Here is a 16,892-nt window from a genome sequence, read left to right as displayed (position 1 = left end):
ACTGCTTCTCGCTGATCTCTTCCTTCACAAGCCTGAAGAAAAGTGGCTTCCAGCCACCAGGGAAGTGAATTGAGGCCTGTTCTTCTCTCACTGAGAACTGCTCCACTTGAAAAATGGGCTTCATCCTTCAGAACACTTGTCTTGAGCACATGTTAGAAGCTATGATGTGTGCTAGCTGCTGGGGGAATGAATAAGATAAATAAGCTTTAAGTCTTACTTACTGGAAGCTCATGCCAGTGAAGCATTTGGCAAAGCACAGTGCCTTGGACAGAGGCATTGAATTCATCCACGAAAGTTATTAAAAATGCACGTTCCTGGACTGTGGTTTGAGGAATCATTGGCCTAGTACTCTAGTTCTCAACTGGAGGTGATTTCGTTTCCCAGGGGACATTTGGCATTGTCTGGAGACATGCTTCATTGTCACAGTCAGAGGATGAAGGGTGCCACTGCCATCTAGCAGGTAGAGGCCAGGGATGCTGCTGTACATCCTACAATGCATAGAATAGCCTCTGAAGCAAATAATCACCTGACCCCAAATGTCAGGAGTGTGAAGGTTGAGGAACTCTAATCTAGTGGGTAAGACACACACACACACACACACACACACACACACAATTATACCACTGTGGTGTATACATGCCCAGATGTATCCTACTATAGTGTGTGTATATGTATATGTATATGTATATGTATATGTATATGTATATATGTGTGTATATCTATATAAATACCTCTGTTAATGTATTTAAAGTATTATATGCTCTGGGGCAGTAAGTGCACTGCCCTCTAGCTTTGTCTGAGAAATCTAGGGTGGGCTGAAAGCTGAGTTCCCACACTTGGCAGCTCAACAGGAACACATCTTGTATCAGTCAAGGTCTCATCAGGAGGCATAAACCATACCAGTTATTTGAAAATAGAGGATTAAATATAAAGAACTATTAACTACGTAACTGAATGGCAAAAAGGGAATTCTAAGTTATTGTGGCGATGCCACCTACTAGATGAAACCACCACCTCTGGGGTCGGGGAACAATGGGATGAGAGTAGAATTATTAAAACTTAGAGGAGGGGCTATGTGGAACTGAAATTCAGACTTCTGAGGAGGGGGTGCCAGCTGGCTGGAGTAGAATGTTGAGAAGAAGCTGGTTTTACTTGCATGAAATGTTGGAAAACCTCTAAACTGGGTTCAGTTGCTGATGTGGGAAGGAAGGGCTGCTGCCTGGTGAAGAAGCATTAATGGGGACAGGAGGCCAAGGAAAACAAACAGAAGGAACCAGTCCCTTGTCTGGTGCCCCTATAGGCAGAGCTTATCTTGAACTAAGCTAGCAAAGCAGAAATGTGGCATGCAGAGCCTCAGCTTCAGCACCAGAAGGCAAAGTGCGAATTAGGATGTGTGGATTTGGAGTCCGGAGACAATAGCTTAGTGACTGAGATATAGTTGCAGCTTTAGTAAAATAGAGATGCCTGGGTTCTGCATCAGAATCTTGGACATGAAGCCGTCAATAATTTTTTTTTTTTTTTGCAAGAGTCCTATGGGTGATTCTGACCCACTGTCTAGATTGAGCACCCTGAATAGAATGAGGAGCCACTCAAAGTTTTAAAGCATGGAAATGGCCCATTATTATTTGTAGATTCAAAAGCAAATTCTTTCAATTGAGTGGAAGAGGCGAGTAAAGGGCCTGTGTTGGTGGATTATAAATTAGCTATGGGGATGGTGAACACTTTGTCTTCTTCCTAAGAGCAGGAAGAAGTCCCAGACTTTCAGATTTCCATATTAGGGGCATCTTGTTTAAGATGTAAAAGAGGGAGAGAAGGAAAGAGGGGAGGTGGGAGGAGAAGACAACATAAAAGGAAAAAGCCCTGGAGGCAAAAAGTGGATGCATAATTGGGATTTTATCTAAGTAAATAACAAAAATGTGGACAATATATTTTATCTAAGCCATTTTGATAAAAAGCAGACATAAAGCTACAACCAACATCTACCAGGGAAGACACAAGAGACGTCTAGAAGGAGAGAAAGTTCTGGCCATCGCTTTGATTATACTTCACACTCCAGCTGAGAAATTGTGCTGTGGTCTTTGGAAGGAAAGGCCCTATTAGATGGAAATAACTCAGCTTGGATGTTAGAACTAAATTTACATTTCAACCCTGCCACTTACTTGTTGGGTGGCAGATTTTCTGAGCAATTTCCTTAAGGCTTAGAGGCTCATTCTCTGCTGTAGGGGTGACAAAAGCATGCCCACAGGGTCTGGAGACTTACGTAAAAAGATAAAAGTACCTAAGCACAGTACCTGGCACAACCCAGGCTTGTCACTCACTACCTATTGGAGGTGTCCTCTCTCCCCTTGTCTACTCTGCTACTGTCCCCTCAGTCTGCCACCTCATCTGCTGTCCCTCTTCTGCTTTGATTTGTAGATTAGACTATTCTTTGCAGACCAAGAACAGGGAAAACCAAATCCGAAAATCTTTACTTCAGGAAGTTAAGTGTCATGCTCTGGAAACTTAGCCAGATACAGTTCTAGGCCAAAGGAAGGCATGGCTAAGGACATTCATGTTTTTTGGTGAAGCTTTTTGACCCAATTTGTAATTCAGAGTGGTTGCTTTGCTCACATATCAGCTTTTCATCACAGACTGATGTGATGTAAGATTGTGGACCACACTTAAATCCTTTGCACTCAAGATGTGTTTCTCCCCTACAGTGGCCCTCCAACTTCTCTCTCTTTTCTTCCCACTTTCATCTCAGAAGCAACTCTAGAGAAAAAATAGAGAACTCTATTTTTTTCCCCAAAGAATTTGGCATAGGAAAAATTGCTCTAGAATGTGGAAGAGTGTAGCTGAGTCATTGTAACAGGTTAGCACTGCACTACTCTGCTCCCAGCCTCTTGCTGGGAGCCAAGCTCTGCTCCTGGTTGGGAGATGAGTGCCACATCACATGCTACAAGGTGGTTTTCAGCCCTCAAGTCTCACTGGGCACTCAGCTGTTGGAGAAGCATCCTGTACGCACATGGCTGTTGTTTTATTGCCTTGAACTCATCACTATATTCAGGAAGATAGGTTTTTATTATGCCACAAAACTGCTGCTCTAGGTAAACTTTTACATAAAGCAATTGTGTTCTTAATGGAATCATCCAAAACAAAAATAAAGGGGCAGAAATAGACTTGGCATAGGTTTCAGATCTTTTTTTAAAAAAAATAGCTAATTTTTGAGAGAAGCACTTGGATATGCAATTTGAACAAATGACCATCTCTAAAGAACAAAATTACCTTTCTAAGGAAAGGCAGATGATGAAAATTATGACACACAAGTACAATGAAAGTTCCTAGCATTTCTTTTCTTGCTGACCAGATAAGAATACAGTCATTTGTCCTTATGTATTTTAACCACTTAGGAATTTTCAAACATTTAACAAATACATGAGACATAGTTTTCAACTATGCTTATAGGCATCCTACCAGCTTTACATGCTGAAATTGAATGTTGCTTGTTGATGTATTAACACCAACAAACAGTTAGTACCTAAAATGTGCAAAACACAAGGCTAGAATGTGTAAAACCCAATAAAACACAACGGTAAGTGGGTGAGACAGCCCAGAACTATGCCTGGGCTTAGTTGTCATCAGCATCCTGTAGTTAAAGTGATCTGAAATACTCATTCAGATTCTAGAGCTCATTCTATGTGGTAGCTCTGCCTTTCATTCACTAATTTTTTACTGAGGTTTTGTTTCATTGCTCTTCTGAAGGATAGAAGGCACAGAGGACTGGCCCCTACCTCCAAGACAGTTTAGCTTGGGAGTAAAGTCAATGTCTCCTTAAGGGATTGAGCCTTTATGTATGTGCCAAAGATTATGTATTTGTGTGCCCCAAATACAGGAGTATAGATGAGAACAGAGACATAGAAAGATGAAGGAGGTTACTAGGAACTGAAGGCTCTAGAAGACTTCACAGGTGAGAAGAGGCTTGAAATTGACCTTGAATGAAGCAGGATTTTGAAAGGGGTTAATGATGGGGGTGGGGTTGTGAGAGATGGGAAAGAGGTATGTTTAACGAAGATGGAAACCATAATTTATGTTTGGGGGCCATAAAGAAACTCTCTCTTTATGCTGGAGTTGGGAGAAAAGAAGATTGGAGAAGAGATTATGGAATGTTTTGACAAAATAGGCTAATGAGATAATAAAGAACTGATGCATCTGAATAATGTAACAAAATGTATTTCTTGCTTATTTCACAGTTCATTGCAGGGATCTGGCAGGTAGACTTCCATGTGGTAACCCAGGGAACCAGACTCTTTCAATTTTTTGTAAAGTTCATGATGCCTTCTGCATTTAGCTGGCCATCCGTCTAGTAGAGAGAAAGAGTGAGAGCATGGAGAATTGATGTAGACCTATAAGTGTTTTGTATTATTTCCATCCATCTCCCATTGGCTAGCATTCAGTCATATGGGCACATCTCACTGCAAGAGAGTCTGGGAAATGTAGCATAGCACTGTCAAGAGAAAAAGGCAACCGATTTTGGTGAACACATGATCTATATTATATTGGCTTTTAGCTCGAGTGGGTTGAACTTTATCCTGGACGAAGTGGTAGGTCATCATCAACCTTAGCAGGGGTGGGGCATGCTCATGGGTCATATACACTCCTTAAAGGGGATGATTTTTGTCTTATATTCACTGCTGTATCCCCAGGATATTATAGGCCTTCAACAAATGTTTGATAAAATAATGGAATGATGGATAGATGCTGGAAAGAAGGCCTGGTCACATTGAACCTTCCAGGATGGATTAGTGAAAGAGAGTTGAGGCAGAGAAGCCAATCAGAAAGCTACTGTGATCATCTGATAGTACATTTACAGTAGGAATTTGTTCAGTTTTAGAAGCAGAAATGTTTACTTCTGTGATTTTACTCTCTTAGCCTACAGCATAGCCACAGATTATAGTTTAATCAGATTCCCTGCTGAGTTGAAATCTTAGAAGCAGGTTGTGAGCTGCAACTGTGTTCCTAGGAAGGGCCTGGACTTTCTTTGGAGGCATTAATTGGAATGCAGCCTCTGGACTTGGGCTTTGCCACAATACTGCAAACCAAACAAAATAAAACTTGACTAAACCAGCAAACCCAGATTGGAGTTCAAGTTACTTTAACGGACTCTTGGGAAGCACAAACTGCAGTTGTATTATGTACGCAAAATTTGCTCTTTGACCTTATTGTAAGGAAAATTACTTCAGTACACATAATCTTTTGCCAGCTTTCCAAAGCATTGGATGAGTTACTCTTTTGCAATTGTGCAATATTTTTTAAATTTCAATTTTAAAATATGCTTGAAAAATAGATGCTGATCCAACAAGAACACAGAATATGAATGAAAAGAATGTGTTCTCTGTGCACCTACAAGAGGCCAGTACATAGGCAACCTTGTGTGGCCCGAGGCTTCAGGATTTTAGGAAGTTGCTTGCAGATGAATTTCTTTGAAATTAAAAGCTAAGGGCAGCATCTTGGGTCCTCCCTCTTGTGCTTCATGTCTAAGCTGGGGCTGACCCCAGGGCCTGGCCACGATTCAGGTTACATGCTCCTGAAGTCTGATGAAAGGCCTCTAACTTTAATATTATGCAGAGTTGAGTGAGGAATCTCAGAGCAGCCTGGGATTCTCGGGAGATTTTTAGTGATTCTTGTTGATTTGGAAATAATGTAAAAACAACAGAAGAGCTTTTTCTGGTATTTTCGCATGTTCTCTATTGGTTTGGGGGAAGAATCCAACATTAAAGAGGCGAAAAAAATAGCAAATATTTTAAAAGATATATAACATGCCCTCCCCTTTTCATCCATCCCCACCAAAAAATAAACTGTTGTAATAAAAATGGCAAGAACAGGAAGGGAAAACAGAAACAACAGGCGGCCGCAGTGTGCTGTGATGGGAACGGACAGGTCCCTGGTGGCTGAGGCTAACTCTGCTGTGGCCAGAAAGGAGTGGGGAAGGTGTGAGGAAATGCATCATATGGAATCTTTCCCTTGCGGGGTCCACAGCTCTTTGAGCTGTGAGTTTCTCGTTTCCTGAGGCCTCTTGAGATATAAATTATGCACTCAAGACAAGGAACCTGCAGGTACTAGTTTGGTTTCTAGCTCAAATCCCAGAGAAGCTAATTCATTGAAATTCCATTTGCTGAGTGATCTATTTACCAAATTCACTGATTTTCTTAAAAAAGAAAAGAAAAGAAAACCTCAATTATTTATACATTTTCATAGCAATTTCTATTGCATAGGATAGTTTTCACATCAGCTTTGCCCGTTTGTTGGACGTAAATCAACTGGAAAACCTTTTTATTTCTACCCCAGCTTTCTGAATATGAAGTTACAACTTAACTGGAGCTGGGGAAGCAGGCACCTCTGGTGAGGGATAGGAGGGGAAGTCGTCAGACTATATCCTTAGGCAAGGAAGAGGGGATGCTGAGGTTAAACCAGGAGGGCAGTGGATGTTGGAGGTGTGGAGTGCTGGAGAACAGAAAGGGTCAAGAATGAGAATGAGGGAGCAGGGAAAATATTCAGAGACTCCAAAACTTCTCCAAATAGGTTTCTGAGACTCTGCCAGTTCTTCTCATATCAATCTTTATAATCTTGTAATTAATTAGTGAAAACAGATTCGGATAGCTTGGTGAATTCAGTGAAATAGTTCTTCTGAATATGGGCTTTCAGTATATCCATTTTCAGCAGGTTGGCCACTTCATCTGCCTGGAACCTCCTTGAGCCATTTTAGCAGCACCTTCCAGCTGTGGCAGATACTGAAGCCTTCCTGGAGGAAGATGTCTGCAGAACCTGTAGAAAGATGGGTGTCTGGAAGATAGGAAAAGTGTCAAAATGCCAAAGTGTTCATTTGCTTGCTTGACAGGGTAGAAAGAGAAGGCAGTGACCTATTAGGATGGTCCACTCATCCTGGTTTGCATGAAACTTTCCTGGTTTTAGTACTCAAAGTTTCCAATCCCAAGCAAACAGAGACAGTTTTGGTCATCCTATACCTACTGTAAGGGTGGTTTGAGATGGAAAAAAGATAAAGAAAAGTGGTGGTGGGTGAGAGGAGGTGATGCTGGAATCACCTCCTCAAAGACAGTCTTTTTGCAGCTGCAATTTGTAAGGCCTACAGGGAAGATCAAAAGATGCTTGGGGAAAATCACATGGGCCTGAGCAGTCATTCCAGGGACCTAATACTAGGGAATGGCCTTAGGTTTGTTCTAGATATCTTGGTTATACAATCTACATGCACTTACTTTTCTAAATATGCTTTTTTTTCTCTCTTTTCTTAGGGAGGCAGGACACAATGTGTGAGAGAAGTCTGTCCCATTCTCTCCTGTCCCCAGCACCTTAGTCACATACCCCCAGGACAGTGCTGCCCCAAATGTTTGGGTGAGTTACTATTTTCAGGTCAAAGAACAATGTAATTTCTTCTCAAAGTTTCTGCTGGGAGTGTTTATCCACGTTGTTGTTTTGAGATTCTCAAGTTGTCCTATTTTGTGGCTTGTTAGAGACAACTACCTCTTCTAATTACAGAAGTGGAAGGTGTGTACAGTGTTTGCTTCTTAACGGAGGCCTCCAGGGAGGCTTCTCTCTTGTCCTCACTTGCATCTGTAACTGGGTACACCAGAAGACCTGGGATAATTCTCCCCTGTGGTGAGAAAGTGTCGAAGAAACTATCTTTAATAGGGCATATGCCTATTAACAGGAACATGTTTTAAAGATATTTGAAGTAAACCCATAGAGGAATATAGACTAGTGTTACTTTCAGAGTCAAAACCATGCAGGAAGAAACACATGCAAGAAAATGAGAGTTTTGGAAGGAAATAGTGAATAATAGCCAACAGAAAGAGAGTATGTTCTCTTTCTTATTGAACATTTAATAGGTATTAGGCACCATGCTAGGCACTTTATATTTTTTTTCTCATTTTATCTTCTCAAGAAGCTGTGAAATGTAGGTACTAAGCATATAATTCCTATGTGTAATGCAGGTGCTATTGTTAGTTTTATTATACTGAAAAGGAAGTAGATTCCTAGATGGTAGCCCAGCCAGTGGGTTGTGGATTTGATATCCTACCACAAATCTGTGTGATTCCTGAGCCCAGCTCTAACCTGCTGCAGCTCACCTTCCCTGGTGTCACAAGAGGGCTGCATGCACGGTGCCAGCTGAAAAGGGACAACTTATGATGGATATTTTCTAGAGCAGGAGGTTCTTTGGCTTTTGCTTATATGCTACCTACTTCTTCTTCTTCTTTTTTGTTTTTTTATTTTTATTTTTATTTTTTTGAGACGGAGTCTTGCTCTGTTGCCAGGCTGGGTACAGTGGTGTGATCTTGGCTCACTGCAACCTCCACCTCCTGGGTTCAAGTGATTCTTGTGCTTCAGCCTCCCAAGTAGCTGGGACTACAGGCACGTGCCACCACACCCAGCTAATTTTTGTATTTTTAGTAGAGACAGGGTTTCGTCATGTTGGCCTGGATGGTCTCGATCTCCTGACCTTGTGATCCACCCAACTCAGCCTCCCAAAGTGCTGGGATTACAGGCGTGAGCCACCACGCCCAGCCTATGATACCTTCTTAATGATTCCTGGGCCCTTGAGCTAGTTGAGGTCAGACTATTAAGTTTCAAATAAATATGGTGGCTTGAGCCACCACGCAAATACAACAAAAGCTCCAGCAACCTCCTTAGAATCTCCAGGGATCCTTGAGGGGCTAATATTTTCCCTAATTGCCTCTGGCTTGGTGTTTCTGCTCCTGCTATTTCTCTTGATTTTCTTTCCTTCCTTCCTCCCTCCCTCCCTCCCTCCGTCCCTCCCTTCCTCCTTCCTTCCTTCCCTCCTTCCTTCCTTCATTCCTTCCTTCCTTTCTTCCTCGCTTTCTTGCTTTCTTGCTTTCTTTCTCTTTCTATCATTTTGTCCTTTTAGAGGCATCTCCCCTCAAGTCTGTTTACATCTGTGATGGAGAGCAGATTTCCCTGAGGGTTTGCAGGCAATAAGAGTGATTATTTTACACAGAAGCATATTGAACAACATAAAATGGGATATTAAGCGCTCTCATTCTTAAAAGGTCTTAGTTGTTTTGCCTTTGGGAGAATTTTACTGATTGTCCCTTCTATTTGAGCTCCAGCCTCCTGTCAGTTAATGCCCATGCCTTTTCCTCAAATCCTCTCTCCTTTCTTTCAGAGTTTACTGTCTTCAACTCTGAAACAACCTGTTGATTTATTTTTCTCTTTCCCAAATTAGCACAGCCATACCATGAAGTCTGTTTTTTTATGAGCAAGTTGACAAATAAAGGTATTTTGTTAAACTAGTAGCTTTCTCCTCTTTTATGGCTTCTTCTGCTAACTTCATCTAACAATGCTTGCCTTCCTGCTACACACACACAGACACACATACACCTGCTACACACACATACACACACACACACGTTTAAAGTAAATGTGAAACAGAAGAACAAAGAAGAATTGCTTAGACATGCCTGATTAAAGACATTTTCACTTCTATGTGTTCTGTTTGGGTTGCCAGTGTTTGTCAGTGTCCCTAGAATAGGGTTAGCCAGTTCAGTGTGACACACATCATCATGCTGTGGGCCATGGTTGAAGCAGTGGCCACTTAAGCAGGAAAGCCATTGCAAAGGAGGTGGTATTTGGGTCTGGCCCCAAAGATAAGTAAGCTTGATTAATGCTTTGAAGCTGGTACTGTGGATATGCTGGGTCAACTCAGAAGCTTCCCATATGAGCAACAGCTATTGTATTGAATGCAGGTTTTTCTGTTCATTTATGGTTATAAGGCATACTACAAAAGGAACAATACGTTTTGAGAAACTTGAAAATCTCTTTTTTGGTTGGGCTAGACCCCCGTGGAATGACATGGAAATGTCTTAAGTCAGGCTGTACACAAAGTCTCTGAACCACTCCCTTGAATGTTTTATCTTATGTTGGACCATGATGACTTTGGGATTAAGGTAAGATTTTATGCTCTTTGAGGGTAAAAACAAACATCCCCACACAACAAGAAACAAAGACAAAAAAGCAAACAAACACTATGATGCTTTCTAGATGCTGAAATCTTAGTCTAATTATGATTGGGTGCTGTTTTGCTCTTAAATTTTCCCTTGGGCAGGGTTCGTTCACATGATATACCTCTGCCTTTTGCATTACAACATTCCTTTCCTCGTTTTCCTCATTCTCAATGGAGAGTCTCAGCACAGGTCAGTGTACACAGAGCAGCACCCAGTGCACTCTAATTGACACAGCCCAGGTTCATATTTGAATTATATCACCTCTAATAATCATAATACATACCGTCTGCCATTTATTGAGGGTGTGTAATGAACATCAGGCACTGCTCCAAGGGCTTTATATTTACAATTTTAGGTAAAATTTTCATTTTAGTGAGGAAGAATTTAAGCGATTGGTCACATTTGTTCAGGGGGATAAGCACATTGAAGAGTCTGTTTGTCAATCAGTCAATAAATCAATTGAGCAGTAGACCCATCCAGCCATTCCTCCACCTGTGGAACAATATTGCCTGCTATAATGGTAGTATAGGCAACAGGCTATGGGAATGCAGAAAGGGGGTTAATAACTCTAAGAGGTAGAAGGGCCTCTGCAGAAACAATGTGGAGCTCAGCCATGAAGAAGGTGCATTTTGATTGGTGGAGGATGAAGCTTCTACACAGAGCTCTGTATCTATCTATTCATTTATCTTCTGCCTTTTGCCAGCAAGGGTTTAAGACCACTTACAAAATACATGAAGCACATGTAGATAAAGGATAGTAAAAAGGCAAACCAGATTATCACAATTTAAAAAAATTACTCAACTGAAGCAGAGATGTTTTAGATTATTAAAGGACAGAAATACATCTCTGATGGACTGATTAAAAGGATGATAATGTTTAAAGCAGTGAAAAATGACTTCACCATCATTTTTATCGTAAATACAAAAAGTAACTGCTCATTCATATTTCTTATTATAATGTCCTAAAACTACGGTGCAATTAGACAGAAGTGATTATAATGGGATGGGCAAAATCTATGTGATCCAGGCTGTGCACAGCTTTCTGATGCTTCAGGGTAAACCTATTTGGGTTCCTTAGAGGAATATTTAGGGAAAGAATGAATTTTTTTATTTTGCAGATAATCCTTTCATTTAGTATGTCAGTTCTTAGGAAGTTCAAGAGACTCAAGATCTGGGTGTGCACATAATACCTGTGTTAGTTGGGGAATTAACAATCATCATGCTAAATCATGCCTAGCCATGAAAGAGTTTTTGGTTGTATGCTTTAATATTAACACCATAGTTAGAGGTAGTGACATGGCAATGTGGTATTGATTATGCCATTTTATAAGTGAAGTCAGTGAGGCCTGGAGAAATCATACTCAATGGTCACGAGGGAGTCCATATGTAAGATCCAAATTATAACTCACTTCCACCTTTTGAGGGCCAACAAGTTTGCTCTTGGTGGTGAGAACCAAACTAATGATTTAGTTCTGCATCTATATTGTATCCTGGCCTTGAGGTTGGCTATGACAGGAAGATAGCATGTTTTTCTTGACTCCTACTAACAGTTATTCCAACAATTCTAATTCTGAGAACAGTATTTAGTATGTTTAGGTATTTTGAGCATTTCATTGGGCCTACTGATAAACAGAAATTGCTATTAATCTTTTACAAGAAGAAAGAGTGGTATGAATAGAAATTTGGTCAGTGAACATGAATTAACTTAGTCTTTAATTAAAGTAACATTGCAGAGATGTTTTAATGTGCTTCAAAGAGTAGAAACTCAATTATTAAAAGAAAGGAGGAAATTAGATTGTACTCTTTATTTGGGATTGCTGTTTTTGTCCTTTTGTTCACCAATCCAGTCCTTACATTAGGGAAAACCAAGCCAGTTCTACAGAGATACTATGCCTATGAAAGGCTGGACACTCGACATGTGCCTCTGTGTGCCCTTTGAGTTAGCTTCACCCTTTATTCCTTTATGTAATTTCATAACTGAAATGCTATCTTAGTCTGTTTAGACTACTCTAATAAAATACTATAAACTCTGTAGCTTGTAAACAACAGAAATTTATCTCTCACAGTCTTGGAGGCTGGGAAGTCCAAGAACAAGGTGCTAGCAGATTTGCTGTTTGGCTCATAGATGGTGTCTTCTTACTTTGTTGTCACGTCGTGGTGAGGGTTTTCTCTGGAGCCTCTTTTATAAGGGCACTAATCTAAGTCATGAGAGCTTTGCTCTCCTGACCTAATCACCTTTCAAAAGCCCCACCTCCTAATACCATTACATTGGTGATTAGAATTTACCCTATGAATTTTGTGGAGACACAAATGTTCAAACCATAGCAAACAATATTTCATTAGTTCCTTTCGCTCATTTGAGACCTTCTTGAGATCTTGATTCCTCCTACCTCCACCCACCTCCCCCACTGCCCATACCCAATTTTTAGATAATTTTACTCATTCTTTAACAAGCTCCTCAGGCATTATAACTTCTAAGAATTCTTCTCTGACCTGCCAATTCCCACAGTTTCTAGATCGTCTTTTTTCCAGAACTTACCTTACTGTTGTATTGAAACAGCCTTTGATGAGTTTGCCCTTTCACTAGACTGTGAGCTCCATGAGAGGAGCTCATGTCTTAGTGATTTTAGTTCACTGTGATGAACACATTATAGATTTGTTGAACTTACAAGCTTCATTGTGGAATCACTCTTTTTTAACAAACATTATCCAAACTAATGACTCCTGGGGATCCTTTAGGCCTGTCTGACCCAAGGCTCTATTTTTGTGCTCCAGACTTACCTGGTCTTATGAGAATGTATAATGGACCTATGATGGAATCGCTGATGACAAAATGGGACATCCCCGATTCTGTCTTACTTACACTGTGCTTCTGTTTCTCTCTAGGTCAGAGGAAAGTGTTTGATCTCCCTTTTGGGAGCTGCCTCTTTCGAAGTGATGTTTATGACAATGGATCCTCATTTCTGTATGATAACTGTACAGCTTGCACCTGCAGGGTAAGGCAGTTCTGAGAGGCTGTGGTATAGCAATGATAGGGTTTGGGTTTCAGTGTTAACATCACAGCCATAGCCAAAGCCAATAGTGTATTACATATACACCATATACACCATCGTTAATGCCATTTTACAAGGAAAATCACACTCAAGGTCACCAAGAACTTACACATAGGATCCACACTATAGCTCAATCATCTTCTAAGGACCAAGAAGTTAGCTCCTTGTAGTGAGAATCAGGCTCCAAGGGCCTGTTCTGAGGATTTTCTAAAATCAGACAAATACATATGGCAGTGCCCTCTGGCTCTAATTATCCAAGATGAATTCTCTAACACACCTGGCAATAAAAATTGCTTTTAATCACATTCAAAAGAAGAGAAAGGCATGGATTTACAGTTCATCACAAAGATAAACCTGGCAGTTTAGGAAGAGAGTATTTATGTGTTGTTTATTGTATCATGTCTTATTTGAAGCTTTGCTCATTTTTCTCAAAAGGCAACCAGAAATCTAATTACTGCTAAAGAAAGAATTCCACAGCTTCAGAATTTTAAAGGGACACACATCACACATTCATAGAATGTACTTATGCAGTAATTTATTTTGGAAACCAAGAAGAAATACATTTATCAGGGAGGAATTTAGGATTATTCATTAGTGAGTTAATGAATCACATCTGTCTGACAAGTTTAGAATACACTTTGGTGGTGATGGTTGTTGTTGTTTGTTTTTAATAGTTAAAGGTCTGGAGAGGGAAAGAGGGGAGCTCTACTCAATGTCAGCTATGAGTCAATAGCTGGGATTAGAGCTCAGTAGTTCTTGATTACATGCTTTGTTCAGTAGCATACACCACTTCAGGAGGTGGTTGGTTAAGGGCTGAACTGTCCGTTCCCCTGAGCACCAAACATGGAGTAATTCCTAAGCCTGAGAATACCTTACCGAAGCTTTTTCCTCCTCCCATGGTTTGTGTTATCCTATGCTAAACGTAGAGCACCCCCTTCTTGCCTTGGCCTTCATCCTCAGGACTTTTCCTCTCCACTAAGAATTTCGCAGGAGATAGCTTCCCCTTGGGGATACTGAGCCTTTGATGAAACATATCACATTCCCAATTCCCTTGCTCACAGGAAAGCCTGGCATCCCATGAATAGGAGTTAGTTATACTTGCCATGCTTTGGGTTCATGGGTTCCTTGAGAGATGATTAGGTAATACATCTCAGTGTGTAGCAGGAAGTATAATTAATACTCTTCCTCCAAAAGGGTGTTTTACTAGAGTATGAATTCACAGTCATCTTGGGGATATTAAATGCTTGAAAAATCAAGCTGCAATCATTTTGATTAATCAGTATTACTTTCTGTCTGCTTTGAGCTTCCCTTTTTAGCATCCCCATCCAGTGTTTCTTATGATTTCCATGGCAGGTGCAGGAACCTGTTGAATACGATTTAATACAGTTGGCTCTTCGACAATGTGGGTGTCGGGCATTGATTCCCTGTACTATTGAAAATCCATGTCTAATTTTTGACTTCTTAAAGACTTAACTAATATCCTACTATTGACTGAAAGCCTTACCAATCATATAAACAGTCAATTAACACATATTTTGTATTTTCTATGTATTACATACTGTATTCTTATAACGAAGTAAGCTAGAGAAAAGAAAATGTTATTTAAAAGATCATAAGGAAGAGAAAATATATTCACTATTTAATAAGTGGAAATTGATTATCATAAAGGTCTTCATCTTCTTTGCATTGTGTAAGCCGAAGAGGAGGAGGGGTTGGTCTTGTCTCAGGGGTAGAAGAGGCAGAGGAAGTGGAAGGGGAGGCAGGAAAGGCAGGCACACTTGATGTAACTTCTATTGAAAAAATTTCTGAGTGTAAGTGGACCCATGCAGTTCAAATCTATGTTGCTCAAGTGTCAATTGTAGTTTTCTGCATGCAGGATGGTTTCAGATCTCTGTGCCTTCAAATTTGACAATTTCTCTACCAGCAACGTTATTACCATCTTTAAATTTGATTAGCAGATGCTTCTTCATCCACAACAGCCTATCTCAGCTGTCATACAACCTGAGAGGCTTTCCTGGCTTACCTGGATAGGTAACTTTCCCCTTGTCTTTGCTATCTTTACACCTTTGCTAGTTCTGTTTGCCACATTATAATTGCAATTTGCTTGATTACACAGTTATCTCCTTTCTTACATTGTGAAGAACCCCTTGAGGACAGGAGTACATTTATCCATCTCTGTATTTGTATTCTCATTGCTTAACACAGTGCTAGGTACCACAGTCTAATGATATGTACATAAAGCATGCTCTCTCTCTCCACACACGCATACACACACATACACAATGAAAGCAGGGAGATCTATGGTGAAACATGCATTGTTTGAGAGCTAGGGAGTGCCCTTGTTTTTAAACAGGAAATCAGGATATGCAGTTTGACAAAGGATTATTTTTTTTCCAATTGAAGTTGGTTTATAATAATTTCTATGTGCCAGGTATTTTACATTTAAGAGGCACAGTAAACCTGAGAAACAATAGGCAGAAGAGCACTTTTTTTTTGAAATCAAATCATACTTCTTTAACTTACAGGTGATATAAACTCTTCACCTTCAGTGGATAAGTGGCCTGGTCAAAGTCACTCCACTACATTAGAGCTCTGGAACGCAGGTCCAGTTTTGAAACTGCTGGTTCAGTTCCTTGGTGAGCACAGAACACACTTGAGGAATCTTGTCCTGAGGTGGTGCCTTTGCTCTTAACTTTTACCCTCTGACCAAAGATATCGTACCTTTACGTTAAGCTCCAAAAGGTGGCATAAAGCCATGGAGGAGACCCAAGAGAGCACTATTAGTGCAGGTTGCAAAGAGGTAGAGGGCAGGAAGAAGGAAACTGGTGGTTCGTGGGGAGCTGGGCAGTCTTGCCACATGCTGGTGGAGTGGGCTCATCAGTCTCTGGAACGTGAAATCATAAATCCTTGGGAGGTAGGGGTTACGTGCCATAGTTTCCATAGTGCCCTCATATTCTAGTCTAGATACTTAATCAACAAATCACATTTTGAAGTGAATGAAAGATTTATTGCAATAAATTAAAATACGGTACCTTACAGACTTTGACACAGATAGTTATGGGTTATGAAAGGAAGGCCAGGTAGGATGTTTGGTAGAGGTGAAAATCATTTTTAATTTCTATTTTGCCTTTGGGCCCCCAGGACTCTACTGTGGTTTGCAAGAAGAAGTGCTCCCACCCTGGTGGCTGTGACCAAGGCCGGGAGGGCTGTTGTGAAGAGTGCCTCCTACGAGTGCCCCCAGAAGATATCAAAGTGTGCAAATTTGGCAACAAGATTTTCCGGGTATGTCATGAGACAGGCACATGGGAACTCCTGTATTACTACGCTGACAATTAAAAAGCTCCAGACATGAGGCAGATTGGGTTATCCCATAATTTCTATATACATATACAAATGTATTTGTGTGCATATATTAATAGAATGTATTTATATTACCGTATGTTTTATATATATATATAGTTAGAATCAAGTGCAGATGGGGCAGAGAATCAACCGTCTGAAAGATGTTTTTCTTGACTATGTTTTTGCTGAAATATGTTAAGCCTGTAAAACCTGCCTGAATATCTAGGAGTACCTCGTCTCGTTGGAGATGCCCAGTGACACTTGTCAAGGTGATGATCTTTGTCAAGATCCTGATGTATCTATACAGCTTGATGCTTTTAGGAATTTTTCACAAAGCTACCTTTGCAAAGAAAAATTTTCTCATTTGGAAGATATTCAGATAAGGATGTTAATAGTGTGTGTAGTTGAGCCAGGTGAGAGAGCTCTGCCCAGCTGAATGGAAAAGGTTGTCTTTTGGCCATCTGTTACCAATCTCAGGTGTATTT

At 40.5% G+C, this 16,892-nt stretch overlaps 1 protein-coding gene across 2 annotated transcripts in view; it reads left to right on the top strand.

Moving 5' to 3' along the window:
- Positions 1-16,892, top strand: part of BMPER (BMP binding endothelial regulator) — a 249,313-nt gene that overhangs the window by 133,898 nt on the left and 98,523 nt on the right. Inside the window, exons 7-9 of one of the 2 annotated variants that reach the window (XM_024250401.3) lie at positions 7,287-7,386; positions 12,899-13,008; positions 16,207-16,347. In XM_024250401.3, the coding sequence (XP_024106169.2) occupies positions 7,287-7,386; positions 12,899-13,008; positions 16,207-16,347 (351 nt within the window). The remainder of the gene's footprint in view (positions 1-7,286; positions 7,387-12,898; positions 13,009-16,206; positions 16,348-16,892) is intronic. The other variant, XM_063726025.1, reaches the window with a different exon arrangement.

This window comes from Pongo abelii, chromosome 6 (assembly GCF_028885655.2).
Source record: "Pongo abelii isolate AG06213 chromosome 6, NHGRI_mPonAbe1-v2.0_pri, whole genome shotgun sequence".
Classification (NCBI taxonomy): domain Eukaryota; kingdom Metazoa; phylum Chordata; class Mammalia; order Primates; family Hominidae; genus Pongo; species Pongo abelii.
The sequence above is the reverse complement of the archived record's forward strand: the minus strand, read 5'-3'. Positions and strand labels throughout refer to the sequence as shown.